The sequence below is a fragment of the Pleurodeles waltl genome, chromosome 3_1 (assembly GCF_031143425.1).
Source record: "Pleurodeles waltl isolate 20211129_DDA chromosome 3_1, aPleWal1.hap1.20221129, whole genome shotgun sequence".
In the NCBI taxonomy this organism is placed as follows: Eukaryota; Metazoa; Chordata; class Amphibia; order Caudata; family Salamandridae; genus Pleurodeles; species Pleurodeles waltl.
In genome coordinates this window covers 1,185,471,645-1,185,490,293 of record NC_090440.1, presented here as the reverse complement: position 1 = coordinate 1,185,490,293, position 18,649 = coordinate 1,185,471,645, and the positions used below count along the sequence as shown (strand labels likewise).

The 18,649-nt window shown below is 43.1% G+C and overlaps 1 protein-coding gene across 6 annotated transcripts in view; it reads right to left on the bottom strand.

Annotated features, from left to right (window-relative positions):
* ARHGAP32 (Rho GTPase activating protein 32) overlaps positions 1-18,649 on the bottom strand; it is a 942,023-nt gene that overhangs the window by 59,298 nt on the left and 864,076 nt on the right. For all 6 annotated transcript variants that reach the window (XM_069224492.1, XM_069224494.1, XM_069224495.1 and 3 more), the window contains 2 exons: positions 14,895-15,002; positions 13,985-14,130 (listed from right to left, as the gene is read on the bottom strand). In XM_069224492.1, the coding sequence (XP_069080593.1) occupies positions 13,985-14,130; positions 14,895-15,002 (254 nt within the window). The remainder of the gene's footprint in view (positions 1-13,984; positions 14,131-14,894; positions 15,003-18,649) is intronic.

The following is an 18,649-nucleotide window of genomic DNA, read 5'->3' as shown; positions in this document are numbered from 1 at the left end:
GACTCTTCAAACCATCCTCACCCTTAACTTGCCCGTTCTATACTTCTCCTCCTTATGAGGGAAGTGTCCCCACTTACCCCCGTCTTGCTGAACTTTGCTGTGTTTCCTGGCTGATGGCGAATAAACTGATGTCCTGAAGACGAAGACTGACTCTGTATGCTGACCCATTACGGAGGGTAACTATATGATGATGAAATTGTAATTGTCTGTTTGCCTTTCCTTTCTAGGTACCAACTGCTTCTTTTGACAGAGACCATAGTTAGATGTTTTCTAAATTTGTGTTACCAAAATTGTTTTGCATGAAGCCCAACATGCCAATGCCAAGTCGAGGTTAGTTAAAGTGTTCACTAGACGGACGCAAATAGACAAATGACTGAATCCATGCTTTGTTGAATATTGCGCTGATACTCTGCTAAGGTTAACCTATGTTGACGTCGTGTTATGTTCTAATGTTCGTGATCTTTGCCTTGATGAAATCTTATGCGAGTTTCCATATTATGACAATGCTGATGTGTTTCATGGTTTTGAGACTAATAAACTTATTAGTAGAATTGTAATCAATAAGGAATAAACATCATAAAAACGTACTAAACTGGTGTGGTTATTCATGACTGAAAGGTCATGGTGGTTTCCGAGTCTTATTAATGTTATTTATTAATCTAATTGATTTGTTATGGTGATTATTGATGGCGTTATTGACTTATTGGTTGACATGTTGATTAGTTATCTCGTCTTAAGGTGTCTTCAATCAGGGTCAAAAGATTAATCGGCCTAAAACGAGTCCCGAGTGAATAAATTATCTAGATTGGGATGAGTTATCAGTTCTAGTAGCAGAGGATGGTTTGGCCCTTTGGGGGCCCTAGGACGAGGGACCATTGTTTAAAAGTGTTTCCGAAATAATGCAAATTGAAGGTATGATGTGTCTCTAAGTCCCAAATGACTTTCCCGGAATCTCGGAGCTTGCCTAAGTGGGTTGGGTATGTTCTCGGCGTCCTAGCATGTGTGAAATAGAATTTGTGCTTGCCCAGCTTATGCATATCGCAGGTGATTTGTGAAGTTTGTGTGAATTTAGGCCAGGTAATGTTTTAGTAGGAGTGGGCGAACTCCATAGTATGAGAGTAGGGAAGTTGGCGAACTTCATGTGAGTGTGGCGCTTTGTGCTCAAAAATTGTCCACGTGGTTGTTGGTGATGTATAGACCTGTCATGTTCTGAGACTCCGGAGTATACTGAGAAGTGTATGAGACACTTGGTTTATGTTGTAATTTGTGCAGTTTAATAGGTCAATCGGGCGCGGTTGACAAGTCGGGTTTGAGTCAAAGTGTGTGTGAAACCTTCGATGGAGATTTGGCAAGTTCTAAAGTGCACTAGAACTAGCCATTGACAAGTCGAGAGTAGGATTTGCGGGTTGAATTCTGCTTGCGAGTGCGGGAGCTGAGAAGGAGAGAGTAGCGGCCGAGGCTTCAAGTGAAATCTCTGTAAAGTTCTGAAGCAATTGTGTTACCCTTCCTTTAGTGAACCGGCAAATTTGAGTTTATTGTTAAGGTGCTAGCAATATATTGCATTAGTTTCTGTGTGAGGAAGACAAGCCACAAGACTTTGTCAGCCGCAGTGTGTGTGTGAGTGTGACGTCATCGGAGCCGTGCTGGGATAGGTCAGTTGCTGAGAGGGGTCGCACACGGATTGGCAGCCGTCCGTGAGAGGCAATTGGTTGAGAGGGTAGGCGAAGAGTGTTCTGGGAATTAAAGTCACTTCCTGATTAGATTCTAAACAAAAAAAAAAAGACGCAAAAATGAAGTTTTTCAAGGCTCTAAAGAGTGCTTTGAGGGGAGATACATACATTACAGCGAGTGTGGGGGAGCCTACACCACCAGAGGATACTCTGGCTTATACTGTAATGGAGGAGAAGGGAGTCGCGCCATGTCTTTGGCTAAAGCAGAGGTGCAAAATGACAGAAAAGGAGTGATGTTTGGCGTTTCCGGAGTGTGGAACGTTTAATATAAGGAGTTTAGAAAATTTGCGGAGGGTGTTAAATGAACAAAAACCGCCCCCAAGACCAGCTCAGTTTGAGGCATTAGCGATTTGGGATTTAATGGCCATACAACAGAGGCAGCAGAAATTTGTGAGGAGAATGAGAAAAGCAGAAAAGACTCTAGCGGAGCCTAGATGGGATAGTGAGACCAAGATATGGAGAAGGGGAATAGTTGACGGAGTTAGGATGTTTCCGGCAATAACTCAAGAAGCTGAGACACAGGGAAAGAAGGCCACTTGTAAGACAGACAAGGGCTCTAGTAAGCCAAAGGAGACTCAAAAGTCTTGGGCTGATGCAGATGATTCAGACAATGAGGAGTTTCTTAATCAGTTGTTACATGATCGCCCGCCACCATTGGCCATGAATGATAATGGACAGAGTACTACTGCGGATCCTGAAGATCCGACACAAAATAAAGGAATCACAAATACAGTACAGACAAGCGATACAGTTCTGATACAGAATGATGTTAGTGTATCCACTGCATCAGACATGCAGATACAGTTACAGCCGCCGCCAATTCAGAGGCTCTACCCCGATGTCTCAGTATTGGAGACAACTACGAGTTTGATGGTGCCGCCTGATCCAGTATACACAAGATCAAAGTTAGTGCAGATTGAGCCAACTCCACAATTGCTGCCCCAGCCGCAGCAACAGGTGGTTGCGAATTACACTTCTGTAACAGGACCGCAGTCGGTATCCACAGCACCAATGATGAATCAAGCTATGGGAGTTAATGCTCCACAGGGTTTGGGAATTGGACAGACACCAGCTGCTATATCATTGCTAATTACTGTTGGTCAGCCAGTACCGCTGTATGCGCAAGCTAAGCCTAGCGTATGTGATGAAGAAGTAATGACCTAAGAGGCGATAAGAGGAGGGTTCACAGGAAACTTGCAGGGAATGGAACAGGGGAGACAGACAGCCGAAAGGTCTAGATCCTTGTTGGATTTCAGTCCGATTGGGGTTCCTTTGGAGACAATGAGGCAAGCAGGGTTGGGTTCACTAACCCCACAGGTGATGAGTGCATATACGTCACAGACTTCAATGATGCAGTCTGGAAATGTCTTGCTGCAAGGCTTAACAGCGCAACAGTTGAACGAGTGGCTAGATAAACTCAACACTCCACAGACTACTTCAGTGACTGCAGAGAGATTAGAAAGAGAGGAATACCTGAATTTTGTGAGGTTGGGTGTGAAAGCCGCAGAATTAGTAGAAGGGGCAATGGGGGTGAACAGATTAGAGTCATACACGTAAGCAGAATTGAGGTTTCTGTGCCCCAAAATAACCAAAGAAGTGAGCAGGGTGCATCAGAGGTTGGCAAACCTAGCAGACAAATACAGCATAGATTTAGATAATACTAAGCATTTGAAGAGGAGTTATAGGTTAAACTTTGAACCTAAAGATTTCGATCACATGAGATCCACCGGAATGAAGGCACATCTTAAAGAGATATTGCAGAGTGCTCAAATTTGGGGAGCATTAGAGAAGTGGGAAGGTATATGGGCAAAGAAGAGATAAAAAGAAAGGTGACTGCCCGGAACCGAAGCAGCCGAAAGCTGCACCAGACATGGGAACAATAAAAATTTTACCAATGAGAGAAACAGCTGGAGGGGTTCTAGTCCATGTACTGTGGTCTAGGGGTGACATTCTGTCATTCACAAATGATTATCCCAGGTTGAAGGAAAAGCCAATAGAGTGGTACCAGCAGATGGACAGGTTTGTGAAGCTTGCAAAATGTCTTTGGGAAGACTTGAATACATTGTTTGAGATCATAGTCCCAGCTGATTTATTGCTTGAATGCAAGAGGGTGTGGATTGGCCGACAGAGGAGCCGGCAAGGGACAAGATTACTGGAGCACTGTCTTCTGGAGTGATGAGGTATTACCATAAGGTGATTGAGTTTTTGAAGCAGAAAGTGTTGCCGAAAGTTACTGACTGGCAGAAAATTGATCGAACATCACAAGAGGGCAAAGAGTCGATACATGCTTACTATGAGAGGTTGTTGAAGGCATTCAAACACTATAGTGGCACTGAGGTCATAGAACCGAAAGGCATGAATAACCTTGTGTTCAGATTTGTTGAAGGTTTGAGACCAGAGATTAGTCAGATGATTAAGAATCATTTGATCTGTTGGCAAGCGAAGCTAATTGATGAGGTGTTGCAGTATGCGAAATACTGTAGCGATGAGATTGAATTGAAACAGAAAAAGCGGAAAGAGAAGGTGATGGTGATGCAAATTAAAGCAGCTCAAGCAGGGATGCAGGGAAATGTAGTACAGTAGATGGTACAGCAGCAATCGCAAGGAAACAGAATGTTTCAGTCACAACCGAGAGGACGAGGTCAAGGAGGTTTTGTGAACCGTGGTCCAGATTTGAATACCGTTGTGGTTCAAAATGATGTGCAAGGGATGAAAAAGGTGTTAACATGTCACACGTGCGGGGCGCTGGGACACTGGAAGCGGGAGTGCCCAATGATGGCGCAGGATGGCGTTGTTCAACAAAGCAATGATGTCGGTACATTTCAAAATGTGAGGGGTCCAAGAGTGAGGGGTCAAAATCCGAACTTCCAGAATAACATGGTGCAGATGCAGGGTCTCCAGCCTATGCAACAAATGGAAATGCCACGTGTTCACCCAGCACAGATGCAGCAGGCACAACAGCAGATTCCCATAGTACCTAGATAGCAAATGCAGTTACCACTAGCTCCAATGGGACAGCAACAGGTGATGCTTCCTCAACAGGTCACAGGTCAAACAATGAGTCAAAATGATACAGTACAACAGTTCCCATTGCGTTGTGAGGATGGAATAAACGATGAATGGTCGGATGATTGTTCAGATAGTGAGGAGTGCATGCTTGCAGCGTCCCTAGAAGTAGATCAGAGGGGACCTTATGTTCAGGGAAAGGTGATGGATCATAAAGTTTAGTTCCTAGTTGATACAGGAGCTACACGCTCTACAGTCAGAAGTGCAGAAGTTCCGAAATTGCCACTTTCGGGGCATACCATAAGGGTGGTAGGAGTAGCAAATCAGCTCCTGACAAATCTGATTACAGATCCTGTCCAAGTTGAGATTGGTACCTTCCAGGGATTACATAGATTTGTAGTCTGTGATTCAAGTCCTGTATCCCTACTGGGAAGAGACTTATTGTGTAAGACGAGGTGTTTGATTACCTGTTCCAATGAAGGGATTGAGGTGCAGACAAACAGTGATGATGAAGGGGACGATGGTCAGATCTCAGAGCCGAAGCCAGAGACCACAAATGAGGAGTACCCTTTGATAACCTTCTTCCCGATGTTCACAGTGACTGATTTACCAGCCGAATTACAGGGAACAGTGACAGAGAAAGTGTGGGACTTGACAGGAAAGGAAGTGGGATTAATAAGAGGAGTAGAGCCAGTCAAGGTAGAGGTGAAGCCAAATGCCGGGTCTCCCCAGGTACCGCAGTACCACATGGCACAAGATGTTCTTATACAGGTGACGCAGATAACTGCAGAGTTTGTAAAGCAAGGGGTTCTAAAAGAAGTGATGAGCAGCCCGTGTAATTCACCAATAATGGGTCTTAAAAAGCCTTGTGGGAAAGTTCGAATTGTTCAAGACCTGAGAAAAGTTAATGAGATTGCGGTAAAATGTTGCCCCATAGTGCCAAATCCAGCCGTGATTATGTTTCAGGTTCCGTGTGATGGAGAATGGTTCACAGTTGTGGACCTGTCTCAAGCATTCTTTTTGGTGCCTCTTCATGAGGACAGCCAATTTCTCTTCAGTTTTAAATTATTGGACAAGGTTTACAGTTGGTGTCGAATTCCTCAAGGGTTTTCTGAATCACCTTCCATCTTCAATCAGATATTGAAGAAGGACTTGGAATCATTAGAATTGCCTTTTAGTTCGACTCTAGTACAGTACATTGATGATTTGTTAATTGCGTCCAAAACGAAAGATGACTGCAGGTATGATACTATTGCCTTACTGAATCATTTGGGAAAGAACGGACATAAAGGGGGTCATTCCGACCCTGGCGGTCCATGACCGCCATGGCGGAGGGTGGTGAAGCACCGCCAACAGGCTGGCGGTGCTTCCTGGGCTATTCTGACCGCGGCGGTAAAGCCGCGGTCAGAAAAGGGGAACCGGCGGTTTCCCGCCGGTTTTCCCCTGGCCCAGGGAATCCGCCATGGCGGCGCTGCTTGCAGCACCGCCATGGGGATTCCGACCCCCTTCCCGCCAGCCTGTTTCTGGCGGTGTCCACCGCCAGAACCAGGATGGCGGGAACGGGTGCCGTGGGGCCCTGTTAGGGGGCCCCTGCACTGCCCATGCCACTGGCATGGGCAGTGCAGGGGCCCCCTAACAGGGCCCCACAAAGATTTTCACTGTCTGCTTTGCAGACAGTGAAAATTGCGATGGGTGCCACTGCACCCGTCGCACCCCTGCAACTCCGCCGGCTCCATTCGGAGCCGGCTTCCTCGTTGCAGGGGCTTTCCCGCTGGGCCAGCGGACAGCCTTTTGGCGGTCGCCCGCCGGCACAGCGGGAAAGTTGGAATGACCGCCGCCGTCTTTTGACCGCGGTGTGGTCATTCAGTGGTAACCGCATGGCGGGCGGCAACCGCCGCCCGCCGCGGTCAGAATGACCGCCAAAGTGTCCCCAAAGAAGCTACAGTACTGTCAGAAAGAGGTGAAGTACTGAGGTCACCTGATTGAAAAAGGGTCGAGGAAAATATCCAAAGAAAGGGTGACAGCCATATTGCAGATTAATCCCCCGACAACCAAGAGGGACGTTAGGATGTTTTTGGGAATGGTGGGCTACTGTCGACAATGGATTCCCAACTTCTCGATTATCTCTAAACCATTAGTGAGGTTGACGGTCAAAGAAATTCAAGACGGCCCGAGCGCCATAACCATGTCCGAGAAAGAGATGAGGGCATTCATTGAACTGAGGGAAAGCATGTCCAGGGAACCAGCTTTAGGTATGCCTGATTATACAAAGCCTTTTGTATTGTTTTGTCATGAACGTGATGCTTGTTCTTTGTCTGTCCTGACACAGGTTCATGGAGGTGCAAACCGCCCAGTAGCATATTTTTCAGCTACTTTGGACCCAGTCGCAGCAGCCTTACTGGGTTGTCAAAGCCTCACTCAGTGTGAAGGTATAGTGACGGGACATCCCCTAACAGTAATGGTCCCACATTCAGTTGAAATTCTGTTGACCCGAACAAAGACTCAGCATATGACGAATGCTCGCCTGACAAAGTATGAAACAATTATACTGGGGTCACCTAATGTATCTTTGAAGAGATGTACTGTGTTGAACCCGGCAACTTTGCTTCCTAACAAAAATGCAGACATTGATGATGCTGAGGAAGTAGAACATGATTGTCTTGAGGTAACGGATCTGTGCACCAAACCAAGACCCAACATTAAAGATACCCAATTGGAAGAAAATGATTACATTATCTTTGTTGATGGTTCATGCCTGAGAGACTCAGTAGGTGTACTGAGAGCTGGATATGCTGTGTGTACAGTCTCTGGTACCCTAGAAGCATCCTGGCTCGAAAGAGTATACTCTGCTCAAGTGGCTGAATTATTTGCTCTTACTAGGGCATGCCACGCTGCTGAGAACCTGAAAGTCACTACTTACGGATTTGGAATTGTCCATGACTTTGGCCAGTTGTGGTCACAAAGGGGTTTCCTGACCTCTTCTGGTTCTCCAGTGAAAAATGGTGGAAGAATTAAGGAATTGTTGCACGCGATTCAATTACCTCTTGAAATTGCTGTGGTGAAATGCAATGCTCATGTTAAATCACAAAACTTTGTGTCAATGGAAAAGGGATATGCAGATCAAGTCGCAAAGTTTTGTGCATTTAACTGTATATCGTTTCAAGACCAATGGGAATTGTTACCTGAAACTGAAAATGAAACATGCTCAGGGTATGCATTAAGGGTGGTTGACACACTGTATGAGTTGAAATCGTTGCAGGGACGTGCCAGCAAAGAGGAGAAACACTCTTGGCTCAAAATGCAATGCGTACAGAGATATGATGATTTATGGGTTTCAGAGGAGGGGAAAATGGTTTTGCCAAACATCCTTTTGTCACAGTTTGCGAGGTTCTACCATGGTCAAGCACATGTTGGGAGAGACGCAATGATCAGGTTGTTCAAAGTCGATTGGTTCAATCCAAAATTCAGACAAGCTGCAGAAGTTATCTGTCAGCAGATGAATGCAGGGAAAGGGACAGTGGTGAATTTGAGCCACATTTGGAGAGCAGGAGGTCCATTTAGCAGAATGCAGATGGATTTTATTGAGATGCCTGTATGTGGAGGTCTGAGGTACGTGTTGGTGATTGTGTACATTTTCAGTCACTGGATTGAAGCTTACCCTACACGTAGAATTGACAGTAGCGAAGCTGCTGCTTAGGGAGTTGATACCACGTTTCGGGTTTCCGATCTCTTTAGAATCAGACAGGGGAAGTCACTTCAACAATGAGGTGATTAAGCTTGTGTGCTGCCCTGAACATTGGACAGAAATTACACTGTAGCTACCGCCCTGAAGCATCAGAACTAGTGGAGCAGATGAATGGTACCTTGAAGTCGAGAATGGCAAAGATGTATGCAGCCACAAATTTGAAATGGCCAGATGCATTGCCCTTAGTGCTGATGTCAATGAGAAACACACCCGACAAGAAAACAGGACTGTCTCCTCATGAAATTCTTATAGGCCGAGATATGAGATTGCCCCAGTGCCTGCAAATGCTTTTGTGAACATCACGGATGATATGGTGTTGGACTACTGCAAGGGTTTGGCTGACGTGGTCCCCTCTTTCTCTCACCAGGTGGAAGCTACTACATTGCCACCGATAACTGATCCAGGTCACACCCTGAAAGCCGGTGACTGGGTTGTTGTCAAGAAACATGTGAGGAAGTCGTGCTTGGAGCCACGTTGGAGGGGGCTGTGTCAAGTAATACCGACAACTACTACTGCTGTGAAATGTGCAGGACTTCCAAACAGTCACACAAAGAAGGTGACGTGTCCAACTGATGAACTCGAATTGTCAAAAACAACAGCTGCAGAGAAGGAAGTCTCAGGGCCGGAGAGTAATCAAAGGGGAACTGAGACTGAAGGAGAGCCTGTTGAGGACGGCTTGGTCACTCAAACAGCAAACGAAATCCAGAGGGGTGACAGTGAGCCTATCTCAACTGAGGCGCCAGGAGGACCGACCCAAAGAGAGGTTCTCCCAGAAGCAGACGGATACGGGTTCAAAATTGAGCCCTTGACAGATCCTGAAGGCGAAGGAGGTAAGGTAGAAGGAGGTCAAAGTGTTCCGACTCCTCCTGAGCCGCTTGCAGATCCATCAAGAGAAAACACCATAGCACAAGAGGAGGGCATTGTTCAACATTCTGAAAGGCTGAGCGGTAGGAAAACACTTAAAGTAGATAATTGGCCGGAACCACAAGCTGTAAAGGAGAAAGTGGTCCTCAATGAAACAATAGAAGAAGAAATTGACACACTAAGAAAAGAAGATCTCAGTGAAGGAGAGTTCCAGGGTGATCGCAAACTGAAAAGAAAGAGTTGCAAACAGGAGGTACGCAGGCCCTGAATGGGCTTATGCGACATCAGCTGAGTGGCAACAAGAATTCTTGCCATTCTGTTTTGATCGAGAAATTCCAGGTCAATACTACGGCACCTGAATTCAACCACAGAAAGAGACTGTGTTAAACTGAAATTAAATAGAGAGAGAATCCTGAGAAAAGAGACTGATAAATTACGGGATTTGACACTGTTAACCTGAATTGACTCTGAAAAATCGATTATGACAAGCTGCTAACCTGATTTGACAAAGGGTCCTGGGAATGAGTGAAACGCTGTAAATACTTGCCAAGAGAGAGACTTTGCACGAAGAAAAAAAAGAGCTTTTAGATCTTCTTCAAGTTGATTGTTTGCTTCATATTATTCTGCTCTCTGATTCTTTACAGATCATGAGTAACATTAGAGATAATGATAATAGGGGTAGGATTCGTAGATGGTTAAGTGTTATTTTGGGTGTTATGTGTGCAATAATAATTATAGGTGTGATTGTGGGAATGCCATTGGTGGATAAGAGTGCGATTAACAGTGCTTCAATTCCTGAGACTGCTACACTAACACCATGGGAGAGGTTTGAGCAAGATACAAAGTATTTGCATGAGGGAACTAATACGGAAAAGGAACTATCTACTAATGTCTTCTATCGCTTGTTGAATAAGTATGTTGAAACAATGGATGTGAAGAATTGCTATGTGTGCACGAAGATTCCTTTGTCAGTACAAGAAGGGGTTACTTATCATAGTTTGCCGCTTACCTATGGAATAAGCTGTAGTTTGCTATTAACAAGATTCTATGATCAAGAACATATTCAATACTTCTATTCTAATCTAGATGTAGTGTTTTCTTTTGTGCCTATAATTGAGGAGTTTTTAAGTAAAATAGCTAAAGAACATAACATAAAAATAGTTAGGGGTTTCTTTGAGCCGACGCTGACATTTGGGACAGCTTATGCGCACTGCAATAATCTAACCTGCTTACTAACGCCTGTAGTGAAGAGCTCCTTAGATCACACTGATGATAGAAGAAAAGCGTTAAAGGAAAAGCTAGAAAAGGGATTAGAAAAACTAACGTTTGCGAATGATTATGCTTATAGTGCAATAAAGGCGCAAGGCAAGCTAGCTGTAGATGCATTACACGTAGGAAAGCTTTGTATATATAGGCCAAAATCTGATCATGACACTTTATTTGTGGGAACGAGTGAATGCAGACATGTGTTTTTGTTTCAGCGTAAGTGGACATTCATGTTAAATGGACAGGAGCCAGCGATCCCTGGGATCTATTACATATGTGGACTTAATGCTTATTATTGTCTTCCAAAGGGATGGTATGGGACATGTTATTTGGGAATAGTTTTCCCAAAGATCTACCAATTTGACGACTTAAAGAAATTTCCTAAAATGTCTGAATTACATCATACTAGACAAGAAAGAGACACAGCGGCTTCTGTCGTAGGTGATATATTTGGAGCCATAATTTCTTCAGTGGGGGTTATCTTAAACTCCATAAAGATTCGAAAGTTGTCTACTATTGTGGATAACATGCTGACAAACTTCACAGGGGCTATACCCGTGATAGATACTGAACTTGCTGCGGAGAGGGCTATGACTCCTCAAAACCGGCTTGCTTTAGACATTCTTTTAGCAAAGAGTGGCGGAGTCTGTAAAATGCTTAATGAGCGCCACTGTTGTGCATTCATACCTGACAATAGTAATAAGATTAGGAGTATGCTTACTAACCTAACAAGAGATAGTACAGATTTGAAGGAGTTGAAGGAACCTGGAGTTTGGGAAAAGGTTGGAAAGGGAATTGCTAAAATAGGGAGTTGGTTTAGTAGTACTTGGAATGGGATACTTGCAAAAATAATATGGGGTATATTGATTGTTCTAGCTTGTTTTTTCGGACTATGGTTATTGTGCAAAATTAGTAAAAGAATTAGAGAAAAATTGGCAAAACGCAATAAAAGGAAAGAGGAAAAGAAAAAGGAGAAAATATTCAAAGAAACTTATGCAAAATTAAGGAGGGGAGAAGAAATTGAAATGCGTAATTTAAGAAAATAAAAGGTTGTGAAGGGAAAGGTTTTTGTGTGATGACAAGTGTCATCAGAGGAGGGATTGTTGGTGCGTAGCTCTTATAATCAAAATTAACATGAAATGTTTATGCACTAATGCATAATAATGCCGCAGAGAAAATGTATTAATGTGTTTTACTAATGTGAGTCCAAAATGTGCCCACTGGGAGTGGCCGTCAATATATACGGGGACTAAAAATATTGACTAATAATGAGTTATTGATGCACTAACGTATGATTTTGTATTAGTATTAAGAGCTATATATTAAGGTTTTGCTAATTAATTCACTAGGCCTTAGTTAGCATGAGTCGGGGCCTAGCTGCCTGGTTTCATATTAAATGTGTTTTTCTAACGAGCAGTGTGCTGACTTGCTGAAGGACATGTAATCGTATTTTTCCAGAAGCTAGAAGATGAGTGTAATTGTAGTAGATCCGTTCTCATGAAACTCGACTTGCTCAAGGAAACATTCTTGCTGAATGCAACAGTGTAGACTCGCAACAGGTACAAGGTCGCCTAAACCGGTATAGACAATGGAACCACTGACTGGGGATGCGAGAAGACCACGAGAATATGAAATCATACCGGACATTCTACCCGTTGGAGACGTCAATCACAAGAACCAATAAACTACGTGAGAACTGTTATGAGGTGACAATTTTGATGGTACGACTGGGAAACCATTGGATGGAGATAGTGGTGTGCCAAACCTGCCCAATTGGAAATTAGGGGACTGTACAACTGAAAAGGGATAAAAACCTTTGACACGAGGAGCCACAGGGAGTTGCCATTGCGAACTTCTTGCTATTACCCAGACACTTTGTCACTCTGCCTAAAACTTTGCTGTTTGACTCTTCAAACTATCCTCACCCTTAACTTGCCCGTTCTATACTTCTCCTCCTTATGAGGGAAGTGTCCCTACTTACCCCGTCTTGCTGAACTTTGCTGTGTTTCCTGGCTGATGGCGAATCAACTGATGTCCTGAGGACGAAGACTGACTCTGTATGCTGACCCATTACGGAGGGTAACTATATGATGATGAAATTGTAATTGTCTGTTTGCCTTTCCTTTCTAGGTACCAACTGCTTCTTTTGACAGAGACCATAGTTAGATGTTTTCTAAATTTGTGTTACCAAAATTGTTTTGCATGAAGCCCAACATGCCAATGCCAATTCGAGGTTAGTTAAAGAGTTCACTAGACGGACGCAAATAGACAAATGACTGAATCAATGCTTTGTTGAATAATGCGCTAATGATACTCTGCTAAGGTTAACCTATGTTGACGTCGTGTTATGTTCTAATGTTCGTGATCTTTGCCTTGATGAAATCTTATTCGGGTTGACATATTATGACAATGCTGACGTGTTTCATGGTTTTGAGACTAATAAACTTACTAGTAGAATTGTAATCAATAAAGAATAAACATCATAAAATCGTACTAAACTGGTGTGGTTATTCATGACTGAAAGGTCATGGTGGTTTCAGAGTCTTATTAATGTTATTGATTAATCTAATTGATTTGTTATGGTGATTATTGATGGCGTTATTGACTTATTGGTTGACATGTTGATTAGTTATCTCGTCTTAAGGTGTCTTCAATCAGGGTCAAAAGATTCATCGGCCTAAAACGAGTCCCGAGTGAATAAATTATCTAGATTGGGACACGCTATTACTACAGGTGAGGGATCTGAATTTTATCTAGTGGCAGTTTAAGCTCATCATAAAGCAGTGCGAAGGGCTAATGTGCCTCCTGCAAAGAACGTGTACTCTGCAGATCACAGAACTGAGTGTGAGGGAACAATGAGTATCGCTGTAAAAAATATCATGCAGGTCAGAGAAAGGCCGTTTCTCATCACAGTGAAAAGGCAGACTATTCCCTGAAAGCAGTGGGGGAATGCAAACACGAAAATGGACACCAAACCAAACATATTAGACATCCTGTGTAGAAGGGCTCAAAGAACCTGGCAGTCACTCTGGCAAACAATGAGAAGAACTGGACGCCACCTAATGTATTCTGAAAATCAATTAGGAAAATCTGGGGAACCCATGTAATGATGACCCTGAAGGAGGACCTCTGACAAAGCGAGCAGAGGTGGCAGTGTTGTTGTGGTTTTGCAGACAATGGTCTCTCATCCACTAAGCTGCTGTCTCTGAGTTAATGATTGAATGAAATCCTAGATGGCAGGCTGCGTCTTGTCTACTATAATGCATGATAACATAAGTGATAGGATTCCCTTTTCTAGCAATATAAATGCCTTCACTCCTGTTCAACATATACTTGTGGAACAGCATACGAACTGCTGGTATTTGCACTTTACCTGGTCCATCACGAATCACAGAGCTGAGCTTAGGACTAAAAAGAACATCCACGTGGTTCAGAATGAATTCCACCACCACAGATTGGATCCGCACCTCCATGAAGGCTGCTGTGCCACTGAAGCAGGCAGACTCGATCTGCTTTGACCTGACATATAAAACACAGAACAAAGTAGAACTAGTATTAGGACTGCAAGTCACACCACATCCCATTGTAGAAAAGGAACATGACCCCATCTGGCAGCAAGAAAGGCAGACTTTAGTATAGTGCTGCCCAGAGGAAAGCATTACACCATGAGTAAGAAGTCCTGCTTGCCAGCTTTAGTGTCATTCAATGACTGAGGGTCACAGATAGGGAGGTCAAGCCATAGACATTAGGCCTTCACATGTTCCTCATCAAATCTTGAGAACTGCAGACATTAAGGGGAGAGCTTGCCTGCTAGTCCCGTAAGGAACTCATGATTTTAAGGTAATACATGGGAAGAAATCATTAGGAGATAGCTAAAATGATGTAGACATCCTTGCCTGTCCAGATAATGAAGTATCAAATGGACAGAGGTTGGCTGATGGGTCATTTTGGTTTCTGAAGATAAAACGTGAACACTGGCAGAATAGTAGCTGGACTGAAAACAGAAAAACTTCCTTTCAAAGAAACCCAAAATGATAGAAGGCATTCTTGGCACTGCTACCAAAAACCCAAAGCCTATCCATCGAGAGGAAGTTATTTACAAATCGAAGGAGGAATCCTGTATCTAGAGTTGAATTATTTCAGAAGTTAAATGACTTATTTTGTTCTGCTACTCTCTCCATATCACTAGATCAATTCTTACTTAATTCTAAATGCCCTGTGTTCTTATCCTCCAATGTGCCGCACTGACCATCACCAAAAAATAAACTGACCAGCAAGATTACCTGAGAAGATTGGGTGCCCAGACAATGGCGAGGTTCTTGGTGTGCATGTTGGTGATCGAGCAATACGTCGCCAGATGATACAAGTGCCTCATGAGGAACTCCAAAGTCCTGGATAAAAAGAGACAATCAAAGATCTGTCAGCAACGAAATGAATTCACTATGCAATGATCCTACTCAAATATCACTTCTTCTGGCATGTCATCATTTTAAAGAATAGTATAGGAATGTACGCGACAGATGAAAATGAACTTTGCTGAGATCCTTTCAAATTGATTAGTTTGTTGAGACCAACTGACTTTGGTAAATAAGAGCCTGTAAGGCAGCCCATTTGGGGTGCGTTGCTGTTGCAGATATTTATATGTAATGTAAAACTGAACCAGTGGAATTTCCTCCACTGTCTACCTATGGTTGAAAACAGATTTCCACCAGTGGTTTCTCCTCCAAGTTTAGTTCTTCCAGTCCAAATCAAAATACTTTCCACTGACTGACAGTTCGCAATCAAGAGCATAGACGAGCAGAGGTTCAGGGCACTGTCCACAGCTGTCAACGATCTCATCCTACATGCTGAGAATAAAAGCCCTCAAACTTGGCTCGTCTTCTTGTGCCCCAGTGCAACCATACCCCTACAATCAATGGAATAGTAAAAGGGAAAACAAATCAAAACAAGCATTTGCAATGCAACGGGTCTCACGTTTGCTCGAGGTAGAGCTATTTGTGTTTTAAACTACTTACCAGACTTTTCTTGACACATAAACTAAAAAGTAAAACAGTTTCACATAAGCGAGCCCACGGCCACCATGAAACGTGACAGAGACACACAAAAGGAAACAGATGTTTGCTCGCAGGGAAACGTATCAGCAAAAGTGCAATTATCCATGGAACCAGCAAAACTGCAATTAGCCATGTAACCGGCAAAAGTGCAATTAGCCATGTAACAAGGTCGATGTCATGCAAAGCGCTTGTCTACTGCCCAGTGAGATCGCGCTGCCTGTGAAATAGAGACAAAGTAGTCCAGAAACCATATGGAAAACATGGAGCCTCGTATGTTTTCAGTAGTTGGCTTGTGCGCTCGAGGAGAGCTAAACACTGGAAAAGGTATGAAATATGCATGCCTTTCACTAATGAAATGAAGCGAATTGTAAAAGGCAAGCCCACAAATCAACCAAACTGATGGGCATGGTTAAAAGCCCATAGAGAGATTACACCAGTGACAGAGTGCTTTGTGCTCGACCCTAAACAAGGCTGTTTCCACAAAGGATGTCAAGTGACATGAAAAGGCCAAAATGTAAACTGTTTATGATTTGACTTGAAGCTTAAAGGTGGAAAACACCACATTTTTGAAAAATACACAATTACATGTTTAGGTTGAGTATGTTCTCCTCTGCCTCAACTGAGGAGTTTCCATGAACAGCTGTGGTGTGGTGCAAAAGTCATAGGGACTACATTTAAGATAGGCCCCTCCCTCCTAATGCCCTTCCAAACATCCAACATAAAAACGATACTTGGAATCTTGCAAGTTTCCCATATCTCCCACTTGGCTTCCTTCGAAAAATATTAGGAAGTAAAAGATTCGAGTGACTTCCCACTTCCATAAGGCATTCCCTTAACTATCCCATGATTTAAAAACAAAACTACCATCCAATCATTCCTACCCATCTCACTCTATATTTCCTGTCTTACCTAGTATCAGCTTCACATTGCCTCTCAGAGACGAGAAAGAGGCAGTGCTTAGCAGCTTGCGGCATATGATATGCAACAGAGCACAACGGAGATCAGCTTTCTCATGTAGGACTTGTCAGGTGTATAGGAGTAAAGAGAAACAATTGGTAGCCAACCACAAGAAGCCCTGACTTATACCACTTTTCGTTGTAGAATGTTCTTTCCATGAGAATAGATTCACAGGACTGCTACGTTTTCAAGATGGCTGTCACTCACCCTTAGACCCATTCCTTCACACACCTGACCAAGTCAGGTGATGGTGCCAATAAAAGGAGTTTTAGGCCTTTGTGCCCCACTCCTGTTCTAACCACTAACCAAGTGACTGTGTCACTCTTGTTATAGCGTTGCTTGCATCAAGCAACACTAACGAAATTGAGCAGACTAAACATCACAATCTATCGATGATATCAGCAAAGTGGACTGACCTGAACTTTCCAGCCATCGCCCTGCCACATATGCAACTGGACATCTAAAAATGTTGCTGACATTTAGAACTCAGCCACAATCAGAATGCACATATCTAAAACACTAAACAGATTAAACTATGACCTCAAGTATTGTCATCCTGGTGCAGACGCAATAGTTCTTCCACTGCCACCCTGACTGACTTTGAAACTTAGATGTACATTAGTATCCTGTTTGTTTTGTTTTTCTTTATTGATCTATATTGTCTCATTGATATTCCATGAGTACATATCCACAGGGCAGTCACCTCCTTTGAAGTGTGGATACTAGTAGTTCCTTTGTGCGGTTGGGTGGAGGTGGGCCCACCCACATGTTATTTTAAACAAGCATCTGCAAAGGGATATGTCTCACACTTGCTTGAGTTAGAGCTATTGGCATTGTAAATTAATAACTCGACTATTCTTGACACATAAATTTGTTAACCGTGCTTCATAATTTCGTCTTTTCCTGCCATATAATTTAAGTGGCGCTGCATATAACTAAAGCAATTCCATTAACTTCTTTCTCTCTCTGCAGCAAACAATGAAAATGTTGCTATTTCACATCCTAATTTAAAGCTGCCATGCTGATTCCAATAGAATAACACTTTCACCATCCCACCATCAGAGTTGCGGGCTGGCTAACTAGAAGGGTCACCCAAACATATCAAGAGTGTTCAAACAGTCGTAGTATAATAAGGATGTAAGTTGGCCTGAAATCATGATCATAACTGTAATAAGAAGAAATTATTAAAACATACACAATTATCATATGAATCTTTACTCGATATTACAAAAAAGGCCTTTAATACAAAACTTCTCCCAACTGTAAAACAAATGTTCTAGCCATGAGAAAGCTTAAAAGACAATGAATGGTGGGAGGGGTTATTATTTTGGAGTCCCTACTAACCTTGTATGGTGACAAAGAGATGATGTAGACAGAAAGAGCATTTTGAAATTGGTCCCATTGTCCTAGGACCACCACAGGCTGAGTTATGAGCACAAATGTTTTATAAAAGTAATGCCCTGCAAAGCATTATTGGGCAAATGTTCATGCCCCTAATATTATAGTGTGCTGACTGCAATGCTCAGAACAGCCCTTAGAGAACACCACAATAAAAATAGCATTTGGAAGAAACATGGTCATTTAACCATACGGTCAGCCCTTAGAGAGCATAACCACATCAAAAAAGAATGGGAGAAAGTAATGCATTGTAACCATATATTTAGCCCCGAGAGGGAGTAGTGTGTTATGCACTAGGCCTGTTGCACTGATATTACAAACAAGGCCATAAAACACAATTTCCATCAGCAATAAAACACAATTTCCAGTCATGAGAGTGTTTACAAAGACAGAATGGTGGGAGGGGGTATTATTTTGGGGTCCCCACTAACCTGGTGTAGGGACCCAGAGATGCAGACATAAAGAACACATTATTGTGAATGCATTGATAGTGGTCCCATTGTCCTAGGGCCACCACAGGCTGAGTTATGGGCAAAAATGTTATGTAAGGGGGCAAGTTTCTGTGCCATTAATATTTTAGTTTGTTTATGTGACTGCAATTTTAGAACAGGCACTGAATGATGAATTAT